This window comes from Peromyscus leucopus, chromosome 5 (assembly GCF_004664715.2).
Source record: "Peromyscus leucopus breed LL Stock chromosome 5, UCI_PerLeu_2.1, whole genome shotgun sequence".
Lineage (NCBI taxonomy): Eukaryota > Metazoa > Chordata > Mammalia > Rodentia > Cricetidae > Peromyscus > Peromyscus leucopus.
This window is the reverse complement of record NC_051067.1, coordinates 75,745,433-75,770,243: the sequence shown is the minus strand read 5'-3', so window position 1 is coordinate 75,770,243 and position 24,811 is coordinate 75,745,433. Positions and strand designations below refer to the sequence as shown.

Here is a 24,811-nt window from a genome sequence, read left to right as displayed (position 1 = left end):
AAGGCTTAAAAAGGGAGAGAAATCAAAACTGAAATTAGTAGGGCCAGTGAAATGGACCAGCAGGAAAAGATGGTTGCCGTCACCAACCAGACGATTGGAGTTCCACGAGGTAGATGGAAAGAAGTGACTCCTGCAGGCTGTCCTCTGACCTCCACACACACAACATGTTACATGTGTGCACACACACAGCCAGAAATAAATATTATTTTTGTCCTAGTAATTATCCAGGCATGGTGGCACGTACCTTTAATCTCAGCACTTGGGAGGCAGAGGCGGCCAGATCTCTTGAGTTCAAGGCCAGGTTGGTCAGCAAAGCAAATCCTAGAACATCCAGGGTTCCATTGGTAGACCCTGTATCTAAATGAATGAATGATAAAATAAAATCCTAGTAGTGAATACACATGTAAACACACTTGAGTATCAGGCCTTTCCTTACAAGCTGTTAGATTCTAATTGTTTCTACATGGTTTCAAAGCAAAAAAGATATACAAACCAAATGATGAAGGTCTGAGAATACATAATGAAATTCATCTTATGAAACTAATAGAATAAATTTGTAATGCAGGGTGAGTATATTTCATATAAGCAGACCTTGTTTGGGAATATGCCCTGAAGGCAGAACAGTGGGGCATCCTGGGGTACACTGAGGCCTTCACTGTTTTTAGACAGCCTGGTCTACAGAGCGAGATCCAAGACAGGCACCAAAACTATATAGAGAAATCCTGTCTCGAAAAACCGAAAAAAAAAAAAAAAGTTTTCCTGAAAACCCGGAGCATACTGAACACACCGGTCTGCTTTCCTCATCCTCACAAGATGCAGATTCTTAAAGGTTCCACAATCCTCTTTGTGTATAGGCTCAAGATCTGAACAGTTCAAAATGCTGGAAAAATTCAAAGATAGGCCAAAACCAGATATAACTACTATATATAATATACACATAATACTAATACACACATTAGTATATATATTTGTGTATGTTTTATTTATCACAAATAACATTTACATTTCCTAGACTTTGGCTTTCTGTTAGGGTATCATATATTCAAACAGGAGGTAACAACTTCAGCTGAACACTTGCATTTCTCAGGAGGATGGATATTTGAAAAAAAATCAGTGCTTCTTACCACTGCATGAATGTAATGCTCTGGACTGAAACTGTAAATATAAAATTAAGATTGATTTAATTTAATCATAATCATGTGCCATTTAAGTTTACATAATTATACTTTAATTACCTGTATTTGAATAAATGCAATACCATTTTCTGAAACTCTACATAGCTTCCTCTTTTCCTCTTTTCTTTCTTTCTTTTCTTTTTTTTTTTTTTTTTTTTTTTTTTTTTTTTTTTTTTTTTTTTTTTTTGAGACAGGGTTTCTTTGTATATCCCTGGCTGTCATGGAACTCCCTCTGTAGATCAAGCTGGCCTTGACTCACAGAGACCAGCCTGCCTGCGCTATCTGGGACTAAAAGCATGCACTACCACCAACCTGGCTGTGTCTTACTCTTTGAACATAAATTATTTATTTGTTTTATTTTATTTATTTTCAATAGAGGGTTTCTCTGTGTAGTTTTGGTCCCTCTCCTGGATCTCACTCTGTAGACCAGGCTGGCCCTGAACTCACAGAGATCTGCCTGGCTCTGCCTCCTGAGTGCTGAGATTAAAGGTGCACCCACCACTGCCTCCCAGCCAAGCCTATTCTTAAATTGACTGGTCTTGACTGTTCTAGCAAGACAGCTGGTCATATGACTAACTGCTATTTCTGCTCTTGTAATCAAACTTGCTTACTCTGCTAACAAAGATGACTAGGGCAACTATAAGATATATATGTTAAAATTAGAGCCTGACCACATGTAGACAGAATATATGTCATCTTGTGGGTTTTGCCTTTATAAGCCTTGGGCTGATGTGGCTAGGGGCTGCATCTCTGGGAGTACTCTTGGGCACCAGTAACTAAATAAAAAGCCTCTGTTTATTAAAGTTTGTTTAGGGTCATGGTGAACCTCTGAGCAACCCTAGAACCATAACAGAGGCCCTGTGTCAAAGTGGCCTGCTTAAGATTGTTCAGCAGTAAGGCGCTTGTCACAAACCTAAGCACCTCGGATCCCAGGACAAACAGTAGGAGAGAAACAACTCTTTTTTTTTTTTTTTTTTTTTTTTGTTTTTCGAGACAGGGTTTCTCTGTGTAGCTTTGCGCCTTTCCTGGGACTCACTTGGTAGTCCAGGCTGGCCTCGAACTCACAGAGATCCACCTGGCTCTGCCTCCCGAGTGCTGGGATTAAAGGCGTGCGCCACCACCGCCCGGCTGAGAAACAACTCTTGAAAGTTGCCCTTCACCTCCTCCACATGGGGAGCTGTGGCATGCACTAGGCACTTGTGTAAGTGTGTGTTTGCTCGCTCTCTCTCTCTCTCTCACACACACACACACACACACACTGGGCAATTGTGTGTTTTCTCTCTCTCTCACTGGCTCTCCTGTAAGTGTTCTCTCCCCCACACACACAATAAATAGATAAGTGTAATTAAAACTTGCACTCAAGTGAGGGCACACACATACACTGGGGGGAAAAACAAAACAGAACATGATACACTTGTAAAGATAACTACCACAGGAGCTCACCCACACACAGCTCTAAAAGGGGACATAGCCAATTATGTCACAAGACAGAAATATGACCCCACAAACATGTTACAGGAAAGACCACACGACAAAGTTGCTCAGACACTAAAGACTGAGGAGGATCAGAAGAATTTATTACTTGTGGGCTCTGAGGAGAAAAAACACCCTGGGTTTGAGCAATTGCACGTGGGTTTCTACAACATTTATAGTTGTCGCATTATTGCTAAACCATCTTCATTGGTGGCTTAAACTACTAAGAGCCAATAAGGGGCCGATATAAGTTTATAAAGGGAAATCCCTCTCTATGGTCAGTCAAGCACCTTTCAGAAGCAAATACTGGATCAATAGTTAAACCATTCTCCTCTCGAAGGACACTAGTAAGGCGGCTGTTTTGACGGGATAACCAGTTACCATTTCTCAGGAGAGGTTTACAGTTACATTTTCCCTTTTTTCTATTCTTGTCTTACTCTGTTCAAAACAGAGCATATTCCAATAGAAATAATAATATCCAAGACACCAGTTACAACATATTCTAGATTATTCTACACAAACATCTAGCAAGCAGGAGAACCGCACACATACAAGCAACATTCACAGAAATGCAGTTAGTCTGGCACACGAAGTCACGCCCACTCACAGAGTACACACAAACTAACAAGCTGGATAGACCGGCGGACCGCATTGGCTGAGATCACCCACTAGCGACCCACCTTTCTCTCCTCGCGCACACCATTTGCGGATTTCTCAAGGTCTGGCCCCCAGACTTCCTTAATGAACTTTGGGATCCCACCCCTCAGGCCCTTGGCAACTGGCTAACCTGGGGTGGGCGGAGCAGAAATACAGTTGGCCAATTGGGCTTGTGCACTCGTTTTCCGCCCCTTCCTTGTTTGGATTCTTAAAGGGACTACCTGCCTAAGCAAGGAAGAGCCCGCTTCCAAAGGCAGGCTGCTACCTTGGCCCTTTTAAAAGGCAGAGCCACGGAGGAGGGGGGTGTTCTGGGCGGAACCAAGGAGGAACCAATGAGCAACCCCTATCAGGCCGAGGTCAAGTGTGCAGGTCCCGAGCACAGTCTGCAGGCACCAGGTAAGCGGGGGACTGGGAGGGAGAAAGCTGGACTCTGCTGACGCCCGGCTTTTCCAGGTGGCGATCGCTGCGACAGTCGCCGACTATATATATGGCTTTGAGAGGAGTCTCCGCGCGGCTACTGAGCCACAGGCCCGGCCTGCACTTCCCATGTGTCCCGCGTACGTGGAGCTCGGCGGCAGCACACACCGGTCAGTGCGGGGGCCCGGGATGGGGTCGGCAGGGAGACACAAGGACACTTTCTCAGTGTGTCTTTCTCATCCTGTGTTTGCAGAGAAGACACAGAGTCGATCGGCCAAATGTAAGATCCACCTTCCCACCTACCCCCGGTCCAGCTGTTGTCTTACCCTTGGTGGTCTCTGTCTGTGATTGCAAGGACTGCTGGGAAGGGAGGCTGGGTTGTGCCCAGGGTCAGAAGCGCTAAGGTCTTTGTTTCTATTGGGCTAGAGAAGGGTTGTGTTTGTCGGACTGTTTTGAAGACAGCATTTACCTGGAGCGATATGGGGAGAAAGGGTGCAGCTTAGAAATCTGGAAGAGGAGGCGGGGTCTGGCTGATTCGAATCCCATGCCCCACCCAGCCTCTCGTCCTGGGTTTGACTGGAGGGACCCACTGGTGCTGGAGGAGCAGCTGACCGCCGATGAGAAACTCATCAGGGACACCTTCCGCAACTACTGCCAGGAGAGGCTTATGCCGCGAATTCTGCTGGCCAATCGAAATGAAGGTGCCCTGGTGTCGGGTGGGCACCCCGGGCTCCTCAACCACACAGGATTTGCACCTGCTGCCGTGCACACACCCCAGCTGTCCCTAGAGTCAGGGACGATGTCAGGCTGAGACAGGACATGACTCTGGCACCCATCTCTGCAGTTTTCCACCGGGACATCGTGCATGAGATGGGGGAGCTGGGCGTGCTGGGACCCACCATCAAAGGTAAGGACATTCCTGTGGATGCTCTGCAGTCCTTACTCCCAACATCCTGAAAAGCCACCCCTTCTCTCTGTAAAATGGGCAGTGGAAAGTCCCAGCCAGGGCAGCCCCAGGCCCACTTCCAGAAGGGCCCCATTATAGCCCTGCTCAGTCCCTGGTCCCAGCCAGGCTGAACTTTGGTCGTCTTTGATCTACCTGATCCTCCTCTACACCAGGGTATGGCTGTGCTGGAGTGTCATCAGTGGCCTATGGTCTCCTGACCCGAGAGCTGGAGAGGGTGGACAGTGGCTACAGGTCAATGATGAGTGTTCAGTCCTCCCTCGTCATGCACCCCATCTACACCTATGGGAGCGAGGAGCAGCGACAGAAGTATCTGCCCCGGCTGGGTAAGCAGCCGCTGCCTGGCAGAGGGAAGTCAAACTGTGGTCTGGAACGCAGACCCCAGTGTCCCCATAGCCTGCCTACCTTATTTCCTACAGACCACTTGCCAGGCCCTAGGGCTCCGTTGCCAGCCTTGATCCCATGCCGTTTGTCAGCCTTCTCCTCCCCTCCCCTCTGACTTCACCCCTGGCCACCATCATCTCCTCTTGGATTTGTTTTCTGGGCTCCTCATCCCAGTCCAAAGTTGAAAGTCTTAACTGCTAACCAGGTCCATGAGGCCCATAAGCAGGCTCTGAGCCCTTTCCTCTACCTCTCTGGCCACTCACGTTTTATCTGTAGATAGGGTCTCACTATATAGCCGTTTGGCTTGCAGCTTTGTAGACCAGTCTGGCCTCAAACTCAGAGGTCTACCTTTGGCCCCGAGGGAGGGGGAGCTAGGATTAAAGGCCATGCACGACCATGCTCATCCCTCTGACCACTCTTCCTCTGATTACTCATCTACTAGGGATTCTCCAAATAACCACCTTGGTGATTACTCTTCCTCATACCCTCCTTCAGGCTGGGTGTGGTGGCACAGGCCTCTAATCCCAGCACTCCAGAGGCAGAGGCAGGTAGATCTGTTAGTTCTGGGCCAGCCAGGGCTACAGACTGAGACCTTCTCAAAAACAAACAAGAAAAAAAAACCCAAACTTCATGCCCTCCTTCAGCTAAACCTCTTAGTGCCCTTCAAGACACTTTTGCCAACCCCTTCCTTCCTGGCCTCCCTCACATTATGCCATTGTGATTATGGCCTAGACCGTTTCCTCAGCTCTCAGAGCGCAATGATGGCAGGTTTATCTGCCTTGGTCACAGGCCTGGCTCAGTGGTGAAGATAATTTATCAGATGGATGAGACTGGTAGCCTTATGACCCTGTCTTGTGCTTGCAGCCAAGGGTGAACTTCTGGGCTGCTTTGGGCTTACAGAGCCCAACCATGGGAGTGACCCAGGTAGCATGGAGACCAGAGCTCGCCACAATCCATCAAACCAGAGCTACACTCTCAATGGGACCAAGACCTGGTGAGGGGCCCAGGAGGTGGTGGGTGAGGTGTGTGAGGGATGTCAGCCAGATCCCTCCATAACTTTCCGGCCTCCAGGATCACCAACTCGCCCGTGGCTGACCTGTTCGTAGTGTGGGCTCGGTGTGAGGATAACTGTATACGGGGCTTTCTGCTGGAGAAGGGAATGCGGGGCCTCTCAGCCCCTAGGATGAGGGAAAGTTCTCCTTGCGTGCCTCATCTACTGGTATGATCATCATGGACAATGTGGAGGTGCCCGAGGAGAACGTGCTCCCTAATGTGTCCAGCCTGGCGGTATGTGGTAGACACCTTGGGAACTGGTGGGGGTCACCTCCTAGCTCATCTTTCTCACCTTTTCAAGGGGAGAGCTAACATACATGGTCCTTGTGCTTGTGGGGCATTGTGGAGTCTGTGATGCTCCCTGTTCATGGATGGGCTAATTGTTCCTTTTGGGGTTACCCCCTTGCTCATTGGCTCTGCCCAAGATGCATATGGCCCTGGACCACTTCCTACTCTGCTTGTATGAGCAGCTTCCTGTCTCCTGCCAGCTTCTTGCATCTGAGCACTGAGGTCACGCCCCATGCTGTACAGGACTGCATGCACATACAGTGGAGAGGCACTGAACAAGGCTTGCTGCACCCAAGTTTTGGTGTGCTCACCCTATGTGATTTAAATGCAGATTCCCTTGTCTGGGGCATTTGGGAGATAGATTTTCCTGCTTCACAGTTGGTTCTTCCCAGGCCTTCAGCTGACTGAGACCTCTTGTCAATCCTATAGGGTCCTTTTGGCTGCCTTAACACTGCCCGATATGGCATCACGTGGGGTGTGTTGGGAGCTGCTGAGTTCTGTTTGCACACAGCCCGGCAATACGCCCTGGACAGGTGTGTGGGGCTGCTGTAACACATGAGGGGTGTGGAGGGTCCTGGAGTTTACCTTGTACTCCAACAGTGTCTTCCCCAGCACCCACCAAGTTTAAGTTCTATGAGATGGCTCGGGACATCCTGAGCAGTTAAATGTTGAGCTTCCCATGAACTGGGAAGCCTCTTGAACTATAGTCTTGCCTGTTCTAGGATTCAGTTTGGTGTCCCCTTGGCCAGGAACCAGCTAGTTCAGAAGAAGCTGGCGGACATGCTCACCGAGATCACACTGGGCCTCCATGCATGTTTGCAGCTTGGCCGTTTAAAGGATCAGGACAAGTAGGGATTACATATACACTGTGATTGAGTCCTGGGCCTTTTCTGAGGTCCTTCCCAGATGGGGCCCCAGGGACACAAGCTTCTTTCCCTCTGTTTTGATGGGCGGATCGGGGACAGCCTTACCGGTTGGACATGTGCTCCATCTGCCGTGTGCGGTCAGGGCACGAGACCCAGTGTTTATAACATATGTACCACTCCCAGGGCTACCCCAGAAATGGTCTCCCTGCTGAAGAGAAACAACTGTGGGAAAGCCCTGGACATTGCCCGCCAGGCCCGAGACATCCTAGGAGGAAATGGGATTTCTGATGAATACCATGTGATCCGGCATGCTATGAATCTGGAGGCAGTGAACACTTACGAGGGTCAGTGCTGGACCCTGGGCTTGGGGAGGAGGGTGTCACAGTGGTCTGGGTAGGGAGATAGCAGTAAGGAGCTGGGATAGCACAGCTAAGTCTTCCAGCTGTCACCAGGTGACTATCAAGCCCTACCCCTCCGTCCCTCACCTGGTGTTAGTTGTTCAGAGGTTGTGAACTGAACAGAGGTTATAAATAAATATATAAGGGAGTGCACTGTATGACTTCAGAGGTTCTGATGAGCAGACCATGTGAGATACTCCTGGCCCTTGTTCTCATTGTGGGTGAACATGGAGGGAGACACAGTTCCAAGACCAAAGTGCCAAGAGAGAGGCATGGTTCTTGGTGGGTAGGTGGGTGTGAAGAAGAGAACAGGGCACAGTAATTATATCACTACTTCATGTTCAGAGGGGAAAAAGCTGTTAGTGGACTGTAAGAGTCACAGGGCATGTACCCATGGCTTAGGACAAACTTGGAAAAAGACATGAAAAGAGCTGGAGAGACGGCTCAGCAGTTAAGAGCACTGGCTGTTCTTCCAGAGGTCCTGAGTTCAATTCCCACCATCTGTAACGATATCTGGTGCCCTCTTCTGGCCTGCAAGCATACATGCAGGCAGAACACTGTATACATAAATAAATCTTAAAAAAAAAAAAAAAGACATGAAAAATGATACTGAAAGAAACAAAACAAGGGCTGTAGGAATGGTTAAGCGGGCACAACAGTTGCCATAAAAGCATGAGAACCCGAGTTTAAGTCTAGAGCCTTATAAACCAGCACAGTAGCATGTGTCTGTAACCCATGTGAAACTGAGGACCAGCCAGCCTGGGTACACACTAGTGAACAACAAAAATCCCATCTCAAATAAGGCCCAAGACCTGAGTTGTCTGCTGGCCTCCAAATGTGTCATGGCATGTGCACCTACACTTGCACATTTTTCACCAGTATTTGAAAGGGGGCAGCACAATCCAGTGTGGCCCATGCATGAGGGCACTAGCTTCACGGGCAGAGAGGCTTCTAGCAGAAAAAGCAGAATGTATGGGATATCTTCCTTGCCTGTCTCAATGACTGAGGATTTGAACCAAGGGAAAGTCACACAGTCTTCAATGTTTATCTCAGGCCACAGGAAGAAACATTCCAGAAACAGGGAGAGGGAGAGGTGGGTGAGATCCTACAATGTGAGCATGATTTGAGATGGGTCAGCTGTGGGCTTTTGGCAATAAATGGAATCATTTAACTGTAAAAAGGAAACTGCTGTCCCTAAAGGTGGGGTGGAACAAAGGACCATCCATGTTTTTGCATAGATGATCAGTCTTCCCAGTTCTGGAAGAAAGCAGGCCAGGGTAGAAATCAAACATTTAATCAACTGTAGGTGTGGGTTGGGTGAATTTGCTAAAGCTGGGCCTATGGCAGGGCTAACCTTGTCACACTTTGGTAGTTTGCACAAAGATCATTGGTGGTGTTTGTGTTGAGTTACAGGACTGTTTAAAAAAAATCTCAGCATGGCTCCGTGCCTTCTCTTGGTGACTGTCGTTAAGACGGGAGCTTCTTAGCAGCAGTCAGCAGTCACCGTCTTTGTAACTCTGTTCTTCTGACGTGGGGACCTAGGGCAGCAGGAGGCATGAAGACTTCAAACCAGTTCTAACATTCATCTCACACAGGTACACATGACATTCACGCTCTGATCCTCGGGAGAGCAATTACTGGGATCCAGGCATTCACAGTTGGCAAGTGAACAACCCACTTCAGCAGAGGGCCCTTCAACAGAGAAATTGCTTGGCTAGATCCTGGCAGCACCATTCATTGCTCGAGTCTGCTCAAGAAGTGGTGGACGGACCCAGCTTTTATGGTGGAAAGTGAGACACTGATGTGAGACTATGGATATTTCTTTCTGGAAGATGTTCAGATATGCTCTATAGAAAGAAGATGCAATTCTCTGTAGGCCCTCGGCCCTTTTAAAATGGATCAGACTCCCATCTACCTTGTTTTAAGCTTCTTCCAACTGAGGAGGAGCGAGATACAACGGGGAAAGACACAGAAGCCAGGGAGTGAAGTGGAGCAGACCTTGTGAGAAGGTGCTCTGGAGTTTATAGTGTGCCTTCCTGCCCGCCTCCATCCCGGGGCCGTACCTTCTGTGTGCAACACTGAGCAGATAAAAGAGGAAAACAAAGAGCCTGTGCCTCACTCCTTGGGGTTCGTCTGGGTTTACTGGTAACCAGAGAGGTAGTTTGGGGAGTTTCTCACAGGAGGGATGAACATGCCTGGGGTTGTGCCTTTCTGGAATAGTCAGACTTGGAGCTAGACAGTCTCTAACTGGCAGGGGGCACTCTGCCCTTTCCTTCATGATGTAGCTAACTACAATATGGAAGGACACCAGTTTGGCTTCTCAGTCCAAACCATGTGACTTGGGACCCCCAGCAAGGTAGCAGAGCATCAAGAGCTTTTGCAAGGACTGTAACCCTGTGGCCTAGGACTGTCAGTGTAGGGCTTAGTAACAGCCCTGTTTCCTAAAATTGGGGTGGCTATCAGTGGCAGAGCACTTGTCTGGCATGTGCCCTGGATTTCATTCCCAGCAATGTAGGGGAAAAGGAGAAGCCTGGTTCCTGTTCATATTAACTCTCAGCTGAGTCATTCCCGGTCTCTTTCCTCACAGGATACACCCCCAAACTCTTACCTCAGACTGGACACACAGGTCCTTATATACAGTTTCCACAGTATGGCAGACTTGTTTCAGCTCCATTTCCAGAAGGCTGATCTTTGCCATCTTCTGAGTGAATTCTTGGAGCCTTTCCTGAATGATCTTGCTGTGGTGGCTGTACACCTGGTACATCCTCTCCTCCAGTTTTTCTGTCAGATCCGTGACCTTTCAGGGAGTGACAAAGAATTGTACTGAGTGCAGATAAAATTTGGGGTTTTTTTTGTGTGGGTTTTTTATTGTTGTTGTTGTTGTTGTTATTTTTGAGACATGGTCCTGCCTAGTACCTGGGCTGGTCTTGAACTCATCAATCTTCCTGTCTTAGCCTCCTTAGTGTTGGGACTATATGCACACAGGTACACACCACTATTCCCAGTTCTTTTGTTTCAGATGGTCAGTCTCATGTAGTCAGGACTGGCCTTGAACTTGGAGTTGAGGTTTTAAACTCCTGACCCCAGTGCTTCTACCTTCGAAGTGCTTGGAATTATAAGTATGTGCCATAATGCCTAGCTTCTTTTGTTTTCTTTAAACAAGATACAAATGTATGTTCAGTTGTTCTTCATCTTAAATCTTGGAATGATTAAAAATCAACAGGAAAAGTAAAATCTGTAGGAAATCAGGTGTAGTGGTGCACAACTGTTATCCCAGCCCTTGGGTGTCGAAGCAGGAAGATCTCCTGGGGCTATACACTGAGTTCCAGGTCATCTAGAGTTATATAGCAAGATCCTGCCTCCAAACCCCCAAATAAATAAAATGTACAGAAAGACATGCATTGGTTCTATGCAAACACTACCTCATTTGAATGAGAGATCTGAGTACTACCTGTGAAGACTAGCATCCATGGGGTTCTGGAACCAATCCTCTTTATGTGATACTAAGGAAAGACTATACGTAACTAGGAATAGAAAAGGTCTGACTGAGGGCCCAGGACCAGTGCAGTTCATGGCTCTGCTGGCTGTGTATTCTCAAGCAGCGCCAGGCACAGCCATTGATACTGCATTCCAGCAAGCATACCATCAGGGTTTGTGAGGCATGAGCTCCCCGTGTGCTGTAGGACCAACTATCTCACCCCAGATCATAGTTATCTTCTAAGGACACATGGGTAAAACCAGGCCTGTTGGAGCAGGCCTGTGTAGCTGAAGTTTTCCTGGTCCTGCCTGGCCCATGGTCAGGACAAATCTCTCACTAGAGTCCCCCAAGGAAACACACAGAGACTTATATTACTTATAAACTGTATGGCCATGGCAGGCTTCTTGCTATCTGTTCTTATATCTTAAATTAACTCATTTCTGTTAATCTATACCTTGCCTTGTGGCTTAACAGTAGCTTACATCTTGTTTCTCATCGCAGCAGCTGGCAGCATCTCCCTCACTCTGCCTTCCTGTTCCCCCAGTTCTCCTCTCTGCTAGTCCCGCCTATACTTCCTGGCTGGCTACTGGCCAATCAGCGTTTTATTTGTCAATCAATCATAGCAATACATTCACAGCATAGAGAACATCCCACAGCAGGCCTGTAATCCTAGCTACTTAGAAAGCTGAGACAGGAGCATTATACGTTCAAGGCCTGGACGACAGAGTAAGTTCAAGACCAACAGGGCAAGTGAGACCCTGCCTCAAAATAAAAAGTAAGGCTCAGTATTAGAAGACTTATCTAGCATGGATAGATCTGGGTTCCTGAGCCTGGCTCCCTTACATCATTTACCACTTTTTTATTTTTAAAGATATGGGTGTTTTGCCTGCTTGTCTGTATGTGTAATATGCATGCCTAGTAACTGTGGCTGTCAGAAGAGGGCATTTGATCTACTGGAGCTGGAATTATAGGCAATTGTAAATAACCTGACAGGTGCTAGGAGTCAAACTCAGTCCTCTGGAAGAGCAGTAAGTGCTTTTAACTGCAGAGCCATCTCAAGCCCCACTTTTTTAAATTTTTTGAGACAGACTCTCACTATGTAGCATGGCTGGCTTGAAACTCACTATGTATGCCAGGCAGTAGATGACATACACCTTTAATTCCAGCACTTGGGAGGCAGAGGCAGGTGCACCTCTGTGAGTTCAAGGCCAGCCTAGTCTACAAAGTGAGTTCCAGGACAGCTAGGGCTACACAGAGAAACCCTGTCTCAAAAAACTTAAAAAAGAAAAGAAAAAAAAAAATTAACTACCTATATACTACCAGGCTGGCCTTGAATGCAGAAATTTGCCTGCCTCTGCTTCCTAAGTACTGGGATTAAAGGTGGAGCTACCACATCTGGTTTACCACTTAAAAAATTGTGTGTGTGTGTGTAAATGGGTATCAAACCAATAGCTGTTTTCAGGTTAGGCAAATGCTCTACCATTAAGCAACACACTCATCCAAACTCCTTCATTTCTGAGCCTTAGTTTTCTCTAACCTATAGAGAATGGCCCAATCTAAGTGTTCTAGAGTAAAATGAGAACCATGTACAAAGAGCCTTGTGGGGTCTCTGGAACTTAACAGATGTCAGACCATAGGGTCTTCCCTCCCTCTGAGGGATTCTGTCACCTTCATCTTGAGGCTGTCCCTGAAGTTGGTCATAAGTGCATGGTCCTTCTGCCTGCTCTCATTGATATTTTCAATCAGCTCCTGGGCTTTCTTCTTCAGGATTTCAATGCTGGAGTCCAGAGAGGAGAAGGGTCCTGGCAGCTGGTAGTTGGCACTAAAGTGAAGATACAAGGGTTAAACTCTGACTTCTGAAAGTACTGAAATTAGCATGATGTTCTCCAAAAAGTGGCTGACCTGAGCTGGAGCTCAGTGGTAGAATATGTGCTTTCCACAATCAAGTAGCATACACACACACACACACTCATGAGGCCAGGGAGAACGTGATCTATTTAAGCCGTATGGTATGAGTGAGGAAGGTGTGGACTGCTGCCTTTGTGGGTGACACTTGAAAAATTTTCTATTTCATTCATACCTTGAGATATGAGGCAGCCCCCAGCCCTTGTATAACCTAGTTGAACCAAGTATAAGCCTAACATGATTGTGGTTCCAGAACACACTCTGCAGTGCAAAGCCACTATTCATATCTGTGTATACCCACTGGCCTCTCTGAAGCGAGCACTATGGTAGTTTGAATAAGAACCAACCCCCCCACCCCTGGAGGGTGCTTACATGTTGAATACTTGGTCCCCAGTTGGTGGAACTATCTGGGAAGGTTTAGGAAGTGTAGCCTTGGAGAAGTGTGCCACTGGGGTTTGAGGTTTCCAAACACTGGCACCATTCCCAGTATGCCCTCTCTGCTTCCTGTTTGTGGATCAAGATGTGAGCTCGGAGCTGCTGCTCCAGCAACATGCCTGCCTGCCACCATCTATAACCTCAAAAGATCTACTGCTGTGGGATGGTCTGTATGTCAAATTGCTCTGATTGGTCAATAAATAAAACACTGATTGGCCAGTGGCCAGGTAGGAAGTAGGTGGGACAAGGAGAAAGGAGAATTCTGGGAAGTGGAAGGCGGAGAAAGACACTGCCAGCCGCCGCCATGACAAGCAGCATGTGAAGATGCCGGTAAGCCACGAGCCACATGGCAAGGTATAGATTTATGGAAATGGATTAATTTAAGCTATAAGAGCAGTTAGCAAGAAGCCTGCCACAGCCATACAGTTTGTAAATAATATGAGGGTCTGTGTGTTTATATTATAAGTGGGCTATCGGACTGCTGGGGCTTGGTGGGAGCTGGAGAGAAATTCTCCAGCCAGATCTACACTACTGTGTGCTTGTCATGTATGATCAGAAGCCTCAGAGAAATGTCTTGGTTGCCTCTGAACTCTAGCATGCAGTTGTCCATAGCCCATTTCGTTGTTGGTTTTGAGACACTGTCTCATTCTTTAGCCCAGGCTGGTTTCAAACTCAAGGCAACATTCCTGTCTCAACCTTTCAAGTGCTGAGATTATAGACGTGAGTTTTATAGACATAATTTCTGTTGGGGAGTATTATTTTAAGGTGTGTTACTTTTGTTTATGTTGCATTTGCTTAACTTGGTGAAGCTGTGATACTTTGCCTGCCTAAAACACCTTGATGGGCTAATAAAAAACTTAATGGCCAATGACAAGGAAGGAGAAAGGATAGGCAGGGCTGGCAGGCAGAGAGAAGAAATAGAAGGAGAAATCTTGGAGAAAATAAGTAGCCAGAGAAGGAGGAGGACCTAAGGGGCCGGCCACCCAGCTACACAGCAAGCCACTGAATAAGAGTAAGATTTACAGAAGTAAGAGAACAGGAAAAGCCCAGAGGCAAAAGATAGATAGGGCTAATTTAAATTTAAGGAAAGCTGGCAAGAAACAAACCAAGCTAAGGCTGGGCATTTATAATTAAGAATAAGCCTCCATGAGCCATTTATTTGGGAGCTGAGTGTGGGCCCCCCAAAAGAGTAAAAAACGTTGTGACATGCCAACATGGGGCTAGAGTAAAAGAGAAACCAACAACAAATTTCCAAGTCTGTTCTCTAATTCCCCCACCATGTGAATCCTAGGGATCAAAACCAGGTCATCAGGCTCAGAGGCAAGCACCTTTCTACCATGAGCCATATCACTCACTGACTCTGCTGTCTTCTAACTCCTGATGTTCCCATCTATACCTTCAGGCCTTCCCAGCTGTCTTCCACAGTTCAGGCTACCTTTCTTCAAGGGCATCCTTGTAGTGTGAGGTGCCTTTCTTACCTAAGTCCTGGATCCTCTAGAACAGTGGTTCTCAACCTGTGGGTTGCAACCCCATTGCAGATTGAATGACCCTTTCACAGTGGTTGCCCAAGACCATCAGAAAACATCGATATTTATATTATGATTCACAACATAACAAAATTACAATTATGAAGTAGCAACAAAAATAATTTTATGGTTAGGGGTTACCATAACATGAGGAACTGTATTAAAGGGTCACAGCATTAGGAACACTAGAGTTCTCTAGAAAGAACTCCTTGCTGGCCTTAGTACACACACATCACTTACAGTGTTACTGTCTTAGTCTATGACTCAGCTAATTCTAGACTCCAGGAGGACTGGGGCCTTGTAGAAGTCATCTTCTCTATCTTCATGTGCAGCCAATAAATGATTTTTGTTTGTTTGTTTGTTTGCTTGCTTTTCGACACAGGGTTTCACTGTGTAGCCCTAACTATCCTGGAACTCACTTGGTAGACCAGGCTGTCCTTGACCTCAGAGATCCACCTGCCTCTGCCTCCAGAGTGCTGGGATTAAAGGCATGTGCCACCACTGCCCAGCCAAAATTAATGATTTTTAAACTGGCTGTGGTGGAACATTTAATCCCAGTACTTGGGAGAAAAAGGCAGGTGGATCTCTCCAAATTCAAGGGCAGGCTGATCTATATAGAGAATCTGTCTCAAAACAAAAAAAATTAATGATCCCTGAGGGCTTTCATTACCACCCATACTTTGGTTACCCCAAAATTTATTCCCAGCCCAGGACCCTCTTCTGTTCTCCACGAAAGTGTCTTCTTCCAGACCTCCCAGCAGCAAAGCTATCCCAGACATTCAAGCTCCATCTTTGCCCACCAGTTAGCATCTCCCTTCTTTCCCTACACAAGAAGATCCCACCCTCCCTCCTCTTAAATGATACATAAGGCCACCTGGCCCCCACACTAGAAACTTAGCAGTCAGTCTGGAGCTGGGTTTCTCTGGCCCTCCATGTCCTATCTAGAAGTCTTCAAATTTCTACCTTTCAACCCTCCCCCCCATCTATTATCCTTTGCAGCCTTATCATTTTCATTTCTCACTAGGACCATTGTGACCTTCCAAACCAAAATCTGATCTCCTAACCCTGTGTGAACAGTTTAAGAAAGGCCTTTGGGGCCATACAGTCAAATATCAATTCCTTGTGTGGCAGACAAGGCTTTCCAGGGCTTGGGCCTGCTGCACCCTTTTCAGGCATACTGTTTTGTTTTCTACGTGGGGGTGGGCTCCAGGCTCTGTACATGCTAGGTAATGCTCTATCACTGAGCCATAGCCTCTGCCCTAGCAACCTGACCCTTTAACAAAAAATCTCTCCAAACCCACTAGCCTTTACCCCAAACCACTTTCTCTCTCTCTCTCTCTCTCTCTCTCTCTCTCTCTCTCTCTCTCTTTCTTCTTGGTTTTTCGAGACAGGGTTTCTCTGTGTAGTTTTGTTGCCTGTCCTGGAACTCACTCTGTAGACCAGGCTGGCCTCGAACTCAGAGATCCACCTGGCTCTGCCTCCTGAGTGCTGGGATTAAAGGCCACCTCTGCCCGGCTCCACTTTCCCTTTCTGCCTCTGCCAAAGCAAGACCTAAGCTTCCCTTCCTGTTCTTGGTCATGATTCTGCTTTAGATTATGCTTTTTGTGCTCATGTGCTCAGGGTGGGAACGACAGTTCTCTTCTGTGCTTTTCAGCACTTCAAAGGCTTCAGTATGTGCTGAATTCCTGAGTGTTCTGCTGACAGAGCTACTCTAAGATCTCCCATGCCTTCTGACACCCGGCTTGCCTTGTCTCACCTTCTCCTGGACCAGCTCAAGTTTCAGGATTTCAAAATTAGACTCAGTCTTGCCAGGTCTTTCTTTTTGTGTAATTCTCGAAACCTGACTGAACTTCTAATGGCTCCAAGATACTCTACTCCAATACTCAAGAGGTGAGGTGAACAAAAATCACTTGAATTCAACTAATTCAAATTTTGTGGTGGGACAAAAGTCTGCATTGGATGTCTACTGAGAGCACCTTTTTATTTTTCCAAACCCAAACCCTTCTTTTATGGATTTCAGCTTTTCCATTTCATTTTCTTATACTCAGCAGCTGCATATTAATCAAGATGCTAATGAATCATTGGTTTCCCTGGGTCTGCACTCACCAATTAGCTTTAATAAACAAAATGTGTGGTGTTCTCTCTGCAGGCTTCCTCAGTTCCTGGGCTGACTTCTGTGGCAGAACCCTGGCCTGAGGCCAGGGATGGAAAAGAGCCCATTACAGTTGCGGGGTGTGCTTGGCCTGCATAGGGCTTGGGATGTGGGGCCTGTAAGCATATCGATGCACCCATCTATTATATCTGTCCTTCTAAGAAGCCCCTAATCAGTTCCAAGAATTAGAAGAGTTCCCAAGCAGGGCCCAAGCTGGCAGGGGGCCCAGGAAATGGATCTAAGCAAAGAGACCATCTGTTCGCTCCAGGTAAAGCTATGATTGGCAGGCGTATGAGCCAGAGCTACCCACTGATGGGCTCTTCTTTCCACGGCCTCTCACAGATAACACAAGTAAATAAGCTACCAGCCACTTATAACCATCTTAGGGGGCAGTCCCAGGAGAGGGACCCACAGAATCTGGCACTCAGGCAAAATGATGTTTTGCTGAAGTACTGCCAGGAAGGGAAAGGTTTGAGTGGAAGCTGATGAGCCAGTTCCCCCCACCTCCCCTCCAGGAATGTGTTAATATTTCAGTCATGCTGCTGAATGCTGGCTGCTGAGTCCATTAACTGGTCCTTGTGATGACTTTCATCATCTGGTTCTGGCTCCTGTAGAAGTCCTTCAGGTCTGTAAATGCCTTCTTTGCCTGTGCCTCTTCACCAGAGAGTCTGGTCTAAGTGTGCTATTCCCAGTACATTTATCAACCTAATGATTCACTCATATCTGCCTGTTTTCTAGTTCCTGACCAATAGCACAGGTCTAGGAAGCATTCTACACTGTGGTCTGCTTTCCAGTTGAGAAATGAGGGAGAAAAGGGAAAGCTGGTTTTGTCTGGATCCTCTGGCTCTGGCCTCAAGTGAGCTCATTCGGTCCACAACTGTCATGACAACAGCCACTCCCACAGCATCCTAGCAGTCCCTTGTATCATACCACTCTGAGTTCTAGCTCAGAAATCCCAGCTGTGATTTCTCACTTTGGCTGTACATAATCATGAAAATGTCCTCTGCTCTCTCAAACATCTTTAAAAAGGGGGGGGGGGGGGATGTAAAATGGAACTTAAGCTCTTGCCTCTGTTCTAGAAGTCAGCACCTGTGGGAAACCATGCCAAGCAGATAGCAGGGATGTCCTGGTAAGCACTGAGCTACTACTGGCTCTCTGGGGGATGGGGAAAACCCTGATTTGTAGTTTGCCAAATGCCACTGTGCAAATATTCCCACTATAGCAAATATAAAGCTTTCAACATAAACTTGCCAACTTGGGAAGGAATATATAGAATCAGCTCTTGCAAGCCAGTAGGAGCCAGCTCCAATATACCATGCATGGGGACAATCTCCTTCCTCCTGCCTGTTCCCTAAGGGCTTTTTCCCAACCTCTCCTGCTAAATGGCACCCCAGACAGAATCCCTAACCTGATCCACGTCCACTCACACTTCCTTCAAACCATTCTCTATTTATTAGCCAGGGCCTTTCTTGAGACAGTCTCACTTTGTAGCCTCAGCTGTCCTGAAACTCACCACGTAGACCAGGCTGGCATTGAACTCAGAGATCCACCTGCCTCTGCCTCCCAAGTGCTGGTGTGCACCACACCCAACCAGCATCTTTTTATAACAGGACCCTGAGTATGTCACTTCTCTGGCCTAGCAGTTCACACTATATTCACCTTTCTTCTAGTACCTATTAAGATACCTAAATCTGTGGATACACACCTTCTGTAAAATGATGTACCATTTGCACAGAACCTACACATATCCTTCTGTTGCAAACCAGGAGTGGTGGTGCACAGGAAGTAGCAGCTGCAGCATCAGTCCAGGACAATTTCAGCTATGTATCAAGCTCAAGGCTAACCTGGACTACATGAGAGACTTTCAGAAGAACAAACAAAGCCTAACACTGGGCCAATGAGACAACCCCATAGGTAAAGGCCACTACAAATCAAGCCTGGAGACCTGAGTTCAATCCCAGGAAGCCAGACAAAGATGGAAGGAGAGAAATGTGCTAAATCTGTTGGGTGGCCTGGCAATTTGGAATCTGAATATACAGAAGACTATATATACTACATCCCCACAAAAACTTGTATTTGGATGTTCATAGTACTATTACATATAATAGTCAAACTACTTGTCTTTTGAGAACAGATAAAATATGACAGGCTCCTAATATGTAATTTTATTCAGTCAGACTGAAGTTCTGATAAAGGCTATGGTATAAATGACATGCCAAGTGAAGAATGCTAGACACAAAGGAGCACACGGCATGATTCCATGCACATGAAATGTCCAGAATAGACAAATGTATGGAGACAGAAAGCAGACTAGTATAGGGGATGGGAAAGAGGCAGGGAGGCATGAGGTTTCTTTTCGGAATGATAAAAATGTTCTGAAGTTGACTAGTGATGGTTGTATGACTCTATGAATATACTAAAAACTATTAAATCACACACTTCCACAGGTGAGTTGCATGGCATGTCACAGAATGAGCATCCTTAATTCTAAATTCCAAAATTCAGGCCAGGCATGGTAGTGAATAACTTTAATCCCAGCACTGAGGAGGAAGAGGCAGGCTGATCTGAGTTCAAAACCAGTCTGGTCTACACAGTGAGTTCTAGGTTGCCAGGTTACATATTGTGACTTTGCCTTAACAAAATAAATAACCCCCAAATCTAAAGGTTCATGGTGCTCAGAAAGTTTCAGATAAACAGGATGGCACATGCCTATAATCCTAGCACTTGGGAGGTTGACTCAGAAGAACCTTGAGTTCTAGGACAATTCTAAGACAGAGCTGAGTTGTACAGTAAGACCCTGCATGAAAAACCAAGGGCTGGGTGTGGAAAGTGGATAAAGTCCTGAATGAATGTGCACTGTTGACGTGAATACAAAGTGTCCATAACTTCAAGTCCTCAGAATCCTAGAGATGGCAAAACCTTCCCCTGGTCTATGTTTAGATGTTGACAGTAACTGTACAAAGTGTGGACTACAGTTGTTGGGTTTTTCCCTCCTGAATGTTTATAGCTGGAGACCTCCCCTACAGAGACCCACTACTGAAATTAGCTAAACTTGCCTCCTCATTCAACTGTATACAATAAATCTGCCCCAACTGGTTAAAATATATACATATAAATGCACTGCGTTTCAGGGCTGCTGCTGGTATACCTCCATCAGAGCACATGGCCCACCCAACCCTAGCTTTTCTGTACATGCGCCTGTCCTTACTTCATTTCTTTGGCACACCAGTCAGGGTCAAGTTCAAAGTGCTGCAGTTTCAGTAACTGGAAATGTACACTCAGTGACAGGGTGCTCACTTACCATGCATAAGACACTGGGGTCCTTCCCTAGTACAGCAAAAGGCAAGAAAGTAAACAAATGTAAGATCCCAAATCCAGAATATAGGAGAAAATCTAAGCGACTTTGGTTTTGGGGTTTTTTGATAGTCTCACTATATAGGCTATGCTGGCTTTGAACTCAGGGAGATTCACCAGCCTCTGCCTTCAGCTGGAATTAAAGACAAGTGCCACCACACCTGGCTGTTGGTGTATTATTTTTTTGGTTTTGTTCGTTTGTTTCAAGACAGGGTTTCTCTGTATAGCCCTGGCTGTCCTAGAACTCACTTTGTAGACCAGGCTGGCCTCGAACTCAAAAGATCAGACTGCCTCTGTCTCCTGAGTGTTGGAATCAAAAGCATGTACCATTATGCCCAGTTTTTTTGGGAAGGCTGTTAATGTCTTAAATAAAACACACACACACACACACACACACACACACACACACACACACACACACGAGAGAGAGAGAGAGAGAGAGAGAGAGAGAGAGAGAGAGAGAGAGAGAGAGAACTGAGAAATTGGACCTCATTAAAATTAAAAACTTAAAACCAGGTATAATATATAGCTGTTTTATTCATAACTGCTAAAACTTAGAAGCAATCAAGATGTCCTTAAAAAATAAAATGGGGGGCTGGAGAGATGGCTCAGAGGTTAAGAGCACTGCTTGTTCTTCCAAAAGTCCTGAGTTCAATTCCCAGCAACCACAGGGTGGCTCACAACCATCTGTAGTGAGATCTGGTGCCCTCTTCTGGCCTGCAGGGGTGTGTGCAGACAGAACACTGTATACATAATAAATAAATAAATCTTTATTTAAAAAAAAAATGAAATGGACATATATTAGGGCATAACCACACAAAGGACATTATGAACCACTAAAAACAAATGAGTTGTGATGCCACCAAAAGACAATGAACTATCACAACTTCATACTGCTAAGTCCCAAGAAACCAGAATTGCTGGCTTGGTCACTGTTGCATGTCCATCATCTAGACCCTCAATAAATATTTGATGGATAAAAGTGCAAGGGAAAAACATTTTTTTAATTTATCCTCGATACCTGCTTTCTGTCACTCCTGGATCTAACCCATTATCAATTTCTCAGATCTGTCTCTAACTATCTTCAGCACCTGACATCTCCCCACTTCCTAACACCACAGACCAAGCTGTACTCATCTTGCACTTGGATTATTCCTCACTCCTGTCCTCCTGCATGTCACAGCAGCTGGGGGGGGGGGCTATAACTACTTTCTTTCCAGACAGTCTCATGACGTAGCCCTGACTAGCCAGGAACTCAACGAGACCATCAGCCTTTGCCTCCCCAAAACTTTTTAATATAAAGTAGTCAAATGGTGTCAGTCCTCTCATTCTTAAACCTCTGAGAGGCATCTAAAGTCTGACTGCAAAGCCAGGGATGGCACTCAGCTGGCAGAGTGCTTGCTTAGCATGCTCAAAGCCCAGAGTTCAGGCCCAAGCACTGTATAAACCAGGTGTGACAGAACAAGCTATAATCCTAGTAGTTGGGAGATGGTGGGCAGGAGGATCAGAAATTCAATTCAAGGTCATCCCAGCTACATGGCCAGTTTGAGGCCAGACCCCACGGAAGGAAAGCAAAAAGGGAGAGGAGAGGTCTAATTGTGTCTCTTACTGTCTCCCTCTTAACCTTTACTGTTCAATAATCTCGACAGCCTGTACACCAGCAGTTCCTCTGCCTGGAGCAGGGTCTTCCTTCTGATGATTTATTCTTCATCTCCAGGAACTCTGCTATGACCCTGAAGGTAAATCAGTCACCATTACTGTGTCCTCATATTTTTTTCCTTATACCATGTAGCATGTGGACTGCTACCTAGTGGGCTCTCCATACCCATAGGCTCTCATCCATGGATTCAAATCACAAGTCAAATTTAGAACAGGTGCTGGAGATGTGGCACTTGCATTTTGAAAACATTTATTTAAATTGTTATTGAGAATAGTGTGCATAACCAGTGTGTGTGTGTGTGTGTGTGTGTGTGTGTGTGTGTGTGTGTGTGTGTTTTTGTTGGCACACGCCTTTAATCCCAGCATTTGGGAGGCAGAGGCAGGTGGATCTCTTTGAGTCCTAGGACAACCTGGTCTATATACTGAGTTCCAGGCCAGGCCAGCCTACATGAGACTCTGCCTTGAGAGAGGGAGCTGGAGAGCTGGCTCAGTGGTTAAGAGCATTTGTTGCTCCTGCAGGGGACCTTCATTGACAGCACTCACATGGTGGTTTACAACCATCCACAGTTTCAGTTCCAGAGGACCTGATAGCCTCTCCTGACCTGCATAAGCACTAGGCTGGCACACGGTGTACACACACACATTCAGGTAAAACACTCACACACATAAAGTAAATCATAAAAAAATGAAAGTCTACACACGCAGGCCCACCCATGACACGGTTCAGGAAACAGGCATTTTGCTGCTATGCCCGAAGACGAGAGTTCTATCCCAGAACCACACGGTCCCACAGGTTCTGACTCCCACATGTTCACCCGTTCACACACACATGCAGAATGTTAAAACCCCCAAGCGGTACAAGGGAAGAGGAGTCTGAGCACGAGGATGCTGCGCAGTGTCAAACGGGGACCTGAGCATCTGCAGACCTGGCTTCGGGAGAGAGGGAATCCTGAAACTAAGCCCCGTGGCCATCGAAAGGACGACAGCGCTGCCAGCTCCCCGGAGTCCGGGGAGCCGCGGCCCCGTGCCCTCACCTGGCCGCCGCGGCGCCGGCCTCTCCCTCGGGGTTCTCATTCTGATGGCGCTCCCCGCTCTCCACAGTCGCCTGGGGTCCCGGGTCCTTTAACTCCACGGGAGGCACGTCCACCTGCGAGCACAGCCAGCTCAGAGTGGGGCGTGGGGACACCTCGGGGCGCCGCCTCCGTCCCCCGGCCGGCGGGAGGCTGAGGCGGGCGGCCGCCTGAGTTCGAGGCCGGCCTGGGCTACGCGCTGAGTGGCCGCCGCCGGCCCTGGGGCGCACCGCACCCCTCACAGCCCTGTCCGTCAGGCCCCGGGTCCCCTCCGTCAGCCCGCCTCGCCCCGGCGGGCAGGGGGCGGCCCCACAGGGGACGGACAGCCCCGGGGCAGGTCTGTGGGGTAAGTCCCGGATCCCGCCCGCCCTCTGCCCCGCCCGCCGCCCGCCGCCCGCCGCCCGCCGCCCGCCGCAGGGAAACGAGCGCCTCACGTACTCCCTGGCGCTCCATTTCGTCTTTTCCCGCCTCGGCGCTCCCGCCCTCTGCGCGCGCCCCGCCCCCTGCGCACGCCCCGCCCCACGCACGTGCTGGAGCGCGCCTCGGCCCCGCCCTCAAGCTTCGCGCTAGGACCCGCGGGCGGTTAGGCCGGCAACCGCTCGGGTGTCCGTCTAGGGCGTGGGGCGCATGTGCGGGACTGGAGTCACCAGGGCACTCAGGTTCCAGGGGCTTTGAGCAGTTCTTACAGAGATTCGGCCCTGTGCTCTACAATTTTTTTTTTTTTTCAAATTGTTTTGAAACAGGCTCCCACTATGTCCTGGCCCAGGACTCTGTAGACCAGGCTGGCCCTGAACTCACAGATATCAGCGTGCCTCTGCCTCCTGAGTGCTGGAATTAAAGGTGTGCGCCATCACTGCCTGGCTCGCTACATTTCAAATAAACTCACGCTGGTTTGGAACTCAATATGCATCTGCATGCCTGTAACCCCAGTGTTTGGGGGCTGAGGTAGGAGGATCTCCAGTTTCAGGCCAACTTGAACAAAATGGGCAGACCCAGATCCAAGAAAAAATCCAATCTAAAATACTGAGGCTAGGAACAGTTAGCATGCCTGTGGTCATTCTATTTGGATAACTGAAGCAAAATTGCTCAGGCCTAGGAGATGGGGCCAGTCTGGGCAACACAAAAGCCCGTCTCAAAACAGGGCCAAACCTGAGGACATGGTTCAGTTAGAGCATCTGTCTAGCATACACACCCTGGGATTGATCACCAGCACAACCCACACAAATGGGTAATATATTGGAATGGATATGTGCAAAGGCCCGAGACCAGCTCAGGATCAGCAGCCCCAAAGAGGCTCTCTGGCAGGAGAAACTGGACCTAAGAGAGGCCACGGACAGGATACCACAACAGGAGCAAAGGCCCTAGGGCTACCTGTCACATTGTCCACATAAGGGAGGCATGCAGGAAGGTCCCGATCACAGAGTATAACTTCTGAGCCCAGCTGTCATCACTACACACTAAACTAGGACATACCTTGACACCTACATTCTGTGGAAAATGACTATGAATCTGGATTTTCACCAGCTAGACAATGGAAGAACTGGCTGGCACTCTTAC

At 47.5% G+C, this 24,811-nt stretch overlaps 2 protein-coding genes and 1 long non-coding RNA gene across 4 annotated transcripts; 1 reads left to right on the top strand and 2 right to left on the bottom strand.

Moving 5' to 3' along the window:
* Positions 1 to 242: 242 nt before the first annotated feature.
* LOC119088057 lies at positions 243 to 4,261 on the bottom strand. Of its 2 annotated transcripts, XR_005091635.1 has the most exons (3): positions 4,049 to 4,261; positions 3,329 to 3,963; positions 243 to 1,155 (listed from the first exon to the last, which is right to left on the bottom strand). It is a non-coding gene; the product is annotated as an uncharacterized LOC119088057 (long non-coding RNA). The 2 variants fall into 2 exon arrangements; XR_005091634.1 differs by lacking the exon at positions 243 to 1,155 and having other exon boundaries at positions 2,717 to 3,963.
* Gcdh (glutaryl-CoA dehydrogenase) lies at positions 3,771 to 9,781 on the top strand. Its single transcript, XM_028861782.2, is given in 12 exon segments — positions 3,771 to 3,892; positions 3,976 to 4,002; positions 4,280 to 4,423; positions 4,567 to 4,629; positions 4,842 to 5,012; positions 5,935 to 6,064; positions 6,142 to 6,251; positions 6,254 to 6,357; positions 6,841 to 6,944; positions 7,134 to 7,259; positions 7,461 to 7,621; positions 9,271 to 9,781. Coding segments are annotated over 12 exon segments (1,314 nt in total). The 5' UTR covers positions 3,771 to 3,792; the 3' UTR covers positions 9,345 to 9,781.
* On the bottom strand, positions 8,954 to 23,755 carry Syce2 (synaptonemal complex central element protein 2). The gene is made up of 5 exons (XM_028861783.2): positions 23,693 to 23,755; positions 23,219 to 23,331; positions 12,822 to 12,975; positions 10,284 to 10,472; positions 8,954 to 9,213 (listed from the first exon to the last, which is right to left on the bottom strand). The coding sequence occupies exons 1-5, from the start codon at positions 23,705 to 23,707 to the stop codon at positions 9,169 to 9,171; spliced, it is 516 nt and encodes a 171-aa protein (XP_028717616.1). The 5' UTR covers positions 23,708 to 23,755; the 3' UTR covers positions 8,954 to 9,168.
* Positions 23,756 to 24,811: the final 1,056 nt, after the last annotated feature.